Source organism: Capricornis sumatraensis, chromosome 13 (genome assembly GCF_032405125.1).
Source record: "Capricornis sumatraensis isolate serow.1 chromosome 13, serow.2, whole genome shotgun sequence".
Lineage (NCBI taxonomy): Eukaryota > Metazoa > Chordata > Mammalia > Artiodactyla > Bovidae > Capricornis > Capricornis sumatraensis.
The window spans coordinates 88,928,349-88,936,743 of record NC_091081.1 but is presented as its reverse complement, the minus strand read 5'-3'; the positions used below and the strand labels follow the sequence as shown (position 1 = coordinate 88,936,743).

The following is an 8,395-nucleotide window of genomic DNA, read 5'->3' as shown; positions in this document are numbered from 1 at the left end:
TGGGGCCTCTGTCACCTGGACGTTCTGTAAGCACAGACTGTGCCCAGCAGGTGGCGGCAGCGTCCCGTCCGGGAGGTCCGCCCCCCACGTCTCCTGCTAAGTCAGGAGTGTGTGCGCTCAGTCAGTGTCCAACTGAGAGACTCAGTTCCTAGGCAGCTTGATAAGCAGCCCGGGGTCCCCAAGGAGGAGACAGGGGTCTGGGGCTCTCAAGAAGACAGGGAGGGGTCTAGAATTCTCAAGGAGAAGGAAAGGACAAATTTTTTTTTCTACATTCATTAGTCTTCATCACATAAAAACATTTTTTTCTTTATGCCGGGAGCTGATGATTACACAACAAAACAACTCAGCTTAACCTCTGCACTGTGGCCCCCTGATGCGAAGAGCTGACTCACTGGGAGAGACCCTGATGCTGGGAAAGATTGGGGGCAGGAGGAACCTCTGTACTGTGGCCCCCTGGTGCAAAGAGCTGACTCACTGGGAGAGACCCTGATGCTGGGAGGGATTGGGGGCAGGAGGAGAAGGGGATGACAGAGGATGAGACGGTTGGATGGCATCACCAACTCGATGGACATGGGTTTGGGTGGACTCGGGAGATGGTGATGGACAGGGAGTCCTGGTGTGCTGCGGTTCATGGGGTCACAAAGAGTTGGACGTGACTGAGCGACTGAACTGAATGACTGACTCTAGGAAGAATGTGAGAAAACAGTCTGGCAGTTTTCAATGAGTTGCGGAATCATAGCAGGAGAATATGAGCCCCAGCTGCTCACTCTGACCGCTGGTTCTGCAGCCTCCCCGCGTGTACAGTCCCTGAGCTCGAGGACAGCGAGCATGTCCCTCTGGCTCCCTCGGGGCAGCAGGCGCCGCGTGGGAGGAGGTGCTGCGATCCCACTAATCGACCATATGTGTGAAGCATGTGTGAAGCCCTGACTCTCCCCGCGGTTGTGAGGGAGGCTACGGGCTGCCAATCAGACAGCAGGGGCCTCTGCAGCCTCGAGCCAGGGATCCCCTGTCTGTGCAAACAGGTGGGCACACAGGGCCCCCCCTCTACCAGCACCATCAGAGCTGCTTCTGCAGCCACGGCCGCTGCCCACCATCCGGAGGTCCCCGAGAGAAGAGGGTGCCCTCTTGCGTCGAGCACAGAAGTGGCCCGGGTTTGGGGGAATGCCCCCTATGGAGCCGAGGGCCGGGATGGGGAAGCAGGACCACCTCCTCCCCTGGGGTGGGATGGAGGGGGCAGGTGGCCAGCGGAGGCTCCCAGGGGAGGCCCGTCTGCAGCGGGAGCACGGCAGGGGCGTCCACCCAGGACCAGGGCATCGTCACTGTCCACACCCAGCAGGAGCACACGTGGAGACTGAAGCCCGCAGTGGGGACGACTGCCCGGACGCCCCTTACCAGGGAGGAGGGCACCACCCGGAAATGAGTCCTCAGGCTTGAAATCAACTCGGATATGAAGAGCCCTCTGCCTCCAGGAACCTAGCCGTTATGGGCTAGCTGGACTTGTGACCCCCAGATTAGCACGCCGGGGTCCCGACCCCTCTTCCTCAGAACGCGCCCGTGTCTGGAGTGCCTGTGTGCCAAGCCGCTTCGGTCGTGTCTGACTCTTCGTGACCCTATGAACTGTAGCCTGCCAGGCTCCACTGTCCGTGGGATTCTCCAGGCAAGAATACTGGAGTGGGTTGCCATGCCCGTCTCCAGGGGATCTTCCTGACCCAGGGATCGAACCTGGGTCTCTAATGTCTCCTTCATTGGCAGGCAGGTTCTTTACCACTAACGCCACCTGGGAAGCCCAGATTTGGAGAGAGGATCTTTATGAGCTGATTAAGTTAAAAACAATACCGTTAGGGTGGCCCTAATGTGACTTATGCAGCCTTATGTGACTGGTGTCCCTATAAGAGATTAGAACACACACACTACGCCCCAGAAGCACAGCCATGAGGACCCAGGAGTGAGATGGCCGTCCGCAAGCTAGCGAGAGGCCTCGGAGAACCAGCTCGGCCGCACCAGGGCCTCAGACACTGAGAAGCCAGCTTCCGCTGGTCAAGCGGCCTGGTCTGTGATCCTTTGCTTCAGCGGGCCTCCCCACGAGACACACCAGGAGACTGTGCGTGCACACACACTGTATTCATTTAGACCAAACTCTGTCCTGATGCCTCCCGGAATGCCCAGGACTGGCACACTGGCGGAAATCTTACAAAGATTCTCAAATACTGTACTTTCCTGGCCTCCTTTAAGAGCCAGCCTCTCGTCATCAGAAGAAAATCAGTGTGCAGTTTGGAAGATAACACTTCAGCCCTGAATTTTCACCTGTGCTAATATATCATATATACATATACATATATATATATGTGCAAATCTCAATTATCCAGAAGCAATTGATCAAGACTATCTCATTTACTTTGTAACAGAAACCAAGAAAAATTATCTTCTGGTCAGTATATATTAAAAACACATACATACGCATTTGCAAGAAATTATGCATGTGCATAACAGCTTGGCAGGCACAAACCCGCTCTCCCTGAAAGTACAGGCAGCTGATCCCCAAACACAGTGGAAAGTGTTTGCAAAGATTCAGAGGAGGGGCAGAAACCACACACTCAAGGTCCAGCCAGAGCTGACCATGAGAGAAGACGCGAGAAAGCGGAGAAAAGACCCGGGCGCCATTAAAGACCAGTCTGGGGTCATTTAATTTAGACCAGAGATGTAGTAGTCCGGCGACCAGGGGTGTCCACCTCTGAGTGCCAAGTGGCTGTTGATACACCTGTTCTGACGCCCAAGGCAGCAAGAAAAAAGATCCCATTTAATGAAACAAAGTACATAGCATGTTTGCAAAACATCTTTATTCACTATGGCTGAAATCTGAGAAGGCTTATTGCATAAAGAGGCAAGCTTCACCTCTCTGGGGCCAGGTGCAGAGGAGCTGTGCAAGCTTCTGTGTGGGTTTAGAAACACACTTCCCCAGATCGCATCAGGGCTCTGGTCAAACCGAAAGAAGCATCTGAGTGATGTCTCCTCTGCTTTGATTTCTGGAGTCACATGCTAACAGGTTTGCAAGACCCATATGGGACGGCTAAACACCTGGGTCTCCAGTCAGAACCCTGAGACTGGAAGACGATTCCTACTTCACCCACAGAGCAGTTTTATTTTGCAAAGCCAAAACCGTGTTTTAAAAATACAGACTTTGGATCTTAAGAAATCCCATTGAAATGCATATAGAGACACAGCTGAGGCTTGTAAGAATAGGAGAAACTTTCAAATAACATGCTGGTCAGCATTAACCATGTCAGTATCTTTGCAGTTCATGTCAGGACCTTTCTAATACACGTTTTTCAGGGGAGGGGGGCAGGGAGGTTGTTTATTGTTTGGCCATGCAGCTTGGGGAATCTTGGTTCCCCTATCAGGGATCAAACCAAGGTCCTCAGCAGTGAAAACAGAGTCCTAAGCGCTGGACGGCTGCAGAATTCCCGCATCCGTGCTTCCACGAGATGTGCTGATACTTTTCCACTTTGTTGGCGGTGGTGGTGTTCAGTCACTGTCTTGTCCGACTTTTTGCGACCCCATGGACCGCAGCACACCAGGCCTCCCTGTCCATCACCAACTCCCAGGGCTTGCTCAAACGTATGCCCATCGAGTCAGTGATGCCATCCAACCATCTCATCCTCTGTCGTCCCCTTCTCCTCCTGCCTTCAGTCTTTCCCAGCATCAGGGTCTTTTCCAGTGAGTCAGCTTTTTGCATCAGGTGGCCAAAATATTAAAACACTTTCAAAATTTGAGTTCTATGAACTTTCTGTGAAGTCAAAGAGAGTTGTTATTCTGTAGTTAACCTCAGACTTCGGGTAAAACCACTTTACAGCAGCAGACACCAACATGACCCTTGCTCTCTGCCGGAAAATTTGAAGCTCCTCCCGACCCGACTCCACACGTCTTTCTTTAACACCACAATGGAAAGGAACAAAAGCCCTTTCATTACTGTCTCAGTAGTTTCCTGGTTCTTTCTTTAAAAGTATTCTAAACAATTAAATTTTTAAAAACTAATTCAAAAAATTTAAACCACCAACTCAAACTGGTGTTTTCCTGGTAGCTCAGTAGGTAAAGAATCCACCTGCAATGCAGGAAACCCCAGGTCGATTCCTGGGTTGGGAAGATGCCCTGGGGAAGGGAAAGGCTACCCATTCCAGTATTCTGGCCTGGAGAATTCCATGGACTGTATAGTCCATGGGGTCACAGAGAGTCAGACACGACTGAGCAACTTTCATTCTAACCTGTACTAGAAGCCCCAGTTGCATTATGTTTTGTTAAGCAAGTATTTATTAAGCACCTTCGTCTAGCTGATTTTAGAGGCTCGCCATCGTGGAGAGAAACACAGCACGCTGCGCTTCCTGACGTCCTGTGGCGACCGCAGCTGCCTGACCCCTGGGGACCAGCATCGCCAGCACTTATGCGGCCACCTCCTCGGTCTCTGAGCTTGATTTTCCTTCTGCTCTTTCACAGTCTCATGCAAGCTGAGCGTATCACAAGGAAATGAGACAAAGCCCAAGCTAGCCCATTTTGCTGCTGTGATGACCAACAGTAACCATGGCAATGGAAAAATGTTTAATCTTTTGCCTAAATGAGCTATGTGAGGGCTTTTGATTGTTGTTCCTGTTCCGTTTTGTTTTTAAGCCATGGGGTGTTTCGCAATGACCAGGAGAAACTGTGGTTAAAGGCTGCTTTGCGAATATTCCTGAAAGTGTTCGCGCTTGTAAGCAGTTCATTTTCATCCAGCGCTTCCCAAAGCCTGCTTTGTGGAATGCCAGCCCTCGGGGACAGGGGCACAGGGCACCCCCGGTCAGATGAGCTGGGGGTGCTGCCTGTGGGAGCCCCCCAGCACCCACAGCCCCCGCGGCCCTGATCCTATAGGAACGACCCCACTCGCTTTTGCTTCATTTCCACGCCCCCCCACCCCATGCATTTCCGTCCTGTCTGCGCGAGCCTGGGGGGCGTCACATGGTGAAGGAGGACGGGTTGTCGTTGTCCGCAGTCTCGCTGTTCTGCCGGGAGGTGAAGGTGTCCGAGTGCAGCCGGGAGCAGGAGAAGCCCGGAGCCTTCTGCTTCCTCCTCACGCACCACAGGTCCTTCATGATCTTCAGAAAGTAGCTCCGGAACTTCTGGCCAATGAAGGCGTAGAGCGCGGGGTTGAGGCAGCAATGCAGGAAGGCCAGCACCTCGGTGACGTTCTTGGCGTAGCCCAGCAGCCTCTCGCTGCTGCACGAGCGGCCCGTCCTGCCCAGGTTGACGGCGGTCACGAGGAGCACCATGTTGTGTGGGATCTGGCAGGCCAGGAACACGAGGACCACCGCGATGATGACGCGGATGGCCCTGTGCCGCTTCGAGTTCTGCGCCTGGACTAAGGTCTTGACGATGAACGCGTAGCAGAAGATCATGAACACCAGCGGGATGAAGAAGCCGAAGAGCAGCTGCAGCCCCAGCATCAGCAGCTTCCAGCGGATGGGCTCGGACACGGTCTGGTACCGGGGCTCGCAGACGTCGCCGCCCTGCAGCTTGTACTTCTGGTTGAACGTGAAGGTCGAGCTGGAGATGAGGATGGACACCACCCACACCGCCAGGCAGATCAGCTTGTGGTGAGCCAGGGTTCTGGAGCGCAGCCGGAAGGACTTGGTGGCCTGCACGATGGCAATGTAGCGGTCCAGGCTGATGCAGGTCAGCAGCAGCATGCCGCAGTTGAAGTTGACGGCATAGATGCCCCGGGTCAGTTTGCACATGGTGTTGCTGAAAATCCACTCACCGGTGGCGTGGCTGACCACCCAGAACGGGAGGGTGAGGACAAACAGGATGTCCGCCACGGCCATGTTCAAGAGATAAACGTCCGTCATGGACTTGGCTTTCTTATAGCAGGCAAAGGTGACCACCACCAGAACATTGCCCAGGAGGCCGCAGATGCTTATCAAGGAGTAAGCGACCGGCACAAAGAGCCCAGAGAAACTTCTGACCTCCTGCAAGGAACACAGGAGGCTGTCATCATCCAGCGAGTAATCCGAACTATTAGCCAATCCAAAGTAGTCCTCGTTTGAATCGTAGATGTTGGTGGAATTCACTGGTTCCTGGGAAGTGGAAAAGGATAGTCAGCTGCAGTGTAAGTTTCTAGGAGTCAAACTGACTGATATTATCCTCCCAGGCAAAGTAGAAAGGATGCTCACCACTCTCATCCTGGTGCTTGATCTGGGCAGGAAGGCCGGGCCTGGACTGGGAGGGAGTGGCCTTTTCACCTCCTCTGGCTCACAGTGGAGAGAACGGGAGAGACGTGGACCTAAGCAGGAAGGAAAGCAGAGCGCACTGAAGTTGAGTATTCTCGGAGAGCCAGAGAGTTCAGGAAACGGAATTCTTCCCGCTTCAACACAAGAGTGCACAGCATGCTGTGTTATACAGAAATGCTCATTTAGAACTGGTGTCAGTAACCTCTTTCCACAGAAGGCCAGACGGTGAGTATTCTAGAATCCGTGGGCCGTGTCGTCTCTGACACCACTACTCAGGTCTGCTGGCAGAGCCTGAAAGCAGCTTCAGACGGCTGCGTGGACAAAAGGGCACGCCAGCCGCGGGCCCCCATCTGGAGTGTAAAAACGGGTGATACCAGCAAAACCACAGGCTCATTCCGCAGAAAAACATTCTTGAAGATTCGGTTTAATCACATTCAACACGATGCCCCTGAACAAAACCTGTAGAAGTGTAGATGTTGCTAGGATAGTTATGGTTTATAGTCCTCGCTTGAAAATATTATATATCCTGTTAAAGACTGCATGGCTTTCCAGGTGGTGCTAGCGGTAAAGAACCCGCCCACCAGAGCAGGAGATGCAAGAGACCTGGGTTGGATCCCTGGGTCAGGAAGACCCCCGGAGGAGGGCATGGCAACCCACTGCAGTGTTCTTGCCTGGAGAGTCCTATAGACAGGCTACGGTCCCTAGGGTCACAAAGAGTCAGACGCGACTGAAGGGACTTAGGAGCCACAGATGTGTCCAAAATGCACTCTCTCGCTAGCAACCACTGACCTGCTGGGGCAAACACACCCTTATCTTCAGAAACCAGGCTTCAGGGAGGGAGGCTTAGGCTGGCGTGGTTAGGGAAGGCTCTGTGTGCAGCACAGCTCTGGGTCCCTGGAGAACCAACCCCTGTCAGGTGGCCACTCTGACTCAAGAGGAATGCTGACCACCAGGTGTCTGTGAGACCCCAGCCTGGCCGGGTCGGCTTGACTGCTGCTAAACAACCCCGACGGTGCTGAGGATGTGCTGGGAATGCCAACAGGGGAGCTGCAGGGCTCCAGGCTCAAGGAGCACACCGGGAGGTGGGTGCACGCTGGAGCCGGGCCTTGCAGGAAGGCCTGTGAAGCCCACCACTTTGAAACAAACAGGCGGAGGGGAAAGGAGGCTCGGTGCTCTTCCCACACTCCCTCGTCCCTCTTTACCTGGTGTGGCGCAGCGCTCTGCTTTGTCATCCAGCCACGGATAAAACCCTGGCCTGGACGTCTGAGACTCACGTGAAACGCGCATTCCCTCTTCTCCTGCAGCTCCTGCCGCTCCCCCGCGCCCTCGGCCCAGGAGGCCAGGAAGAACAGAAACGCCAGCCTTGGGTGCTCAGACGGAGAAGGCGGCCCCTGCCCTGAGCCCATCGGCTGTGCCAGGCCCGTCCTCAGCTATGGAGGCCACGCTGATGCTGGGGGAGGGATCCCGGGTATGCAGAGGTCACCCTGGAGGACTTCCTGCACACGCTTCTTGGGTCACGTGACTCTCCCACTGCGGCTTCCTGACCACACACCAGATGGCCTAAACCCACTCCCTCTCTGCTGCCCGGGGCCCGAGTCTCCGCTCTGCCTGGTCCCTGCTCTGGACACAAGACTGCAGGGACGCTTGGCTCACCTCTGCACTTTCACAACCGCCTGCGGAAGACGCACAATCAGAGCTTCTGTGTTGCAGAGGCATATGAGGAGATAAGCATCCATCAGATCACCAGATTAAATGTATCAGTCGAAATATGACCTCAAGATTTGTGCTTCCGGCCACGAGGGATTAGTAGAGACCAAGCGCACTGTACTGCATCAGGCAACCAAACTCGCCCCCAAACTGCATCAAATCACAGTTTTCAGACACTGGGGACGGACGGGGACTGTGGTCTGAGCTCTGTGAAGTCCCCGGGTTCTCACTGGGGGCCGTTCCCGTGTGCAAAGCAGGGCCCAGAGAACGGCCTCCTCACGGCGCTGAGGAGACAGGGGCCAGAATCCAGGGAGACGGGCAGAGGAGAGAGGGCCCCACACACAGAGAGACAAGGGCCTGCAGAGCTGTCCTGAGAGGAAGGGGAGCACAGCCAAGGAAGAGCCCCCAGCACGGGCGCGGGGCCGCCCTCAGATGCC

General features: G+C 54.5%; 1 protein-coding gene across 1 annotated transcript; it reads right to left on the bottom strand.

The window, feature by feature from the left end:
- Positions 1-4,979: 4,979 nt before the first annotated feature.
- CCR6 (C-C motif chemokine receptor 6) lies at positions 4,980-7,657 on the bottom strand. The gene is made up of 2 exons (XM_068984977.1): positions 7,526-7,657; positions 4,980-6,098 (listed from the first exon to the last, which is right to left on the bottom strand). Exons 1-2 carry the CDS (start codon positions 7,655-7,657, stop codon positions 4,980-4,982), a joined length of 1,251 nt encoding a protein of 416 aa, XP_068841078.1.
- Positions 7,658-8,395: the final 738 nt, after the last annotated feature.

What these genes read in the sequence shown, in the direction of transcription:
- CCR6 (XM_068984977.1), bottom strand. Translation starts at nt 7,657, where the DNA reads ATGGGCTCAGGGCAGGGGCCGCCTTCTCCGTCTGAGCACCCAAGGCTG. An exon ending in AGAGGGAATGCGCGTTTCAC is followed by an intron (nt 6,099 to 7,525) that starts GTGAGTCTCAGA and finishes TCCACTTCCCAG; the next exon opens with GAACCAGTGAATTCCACCAA.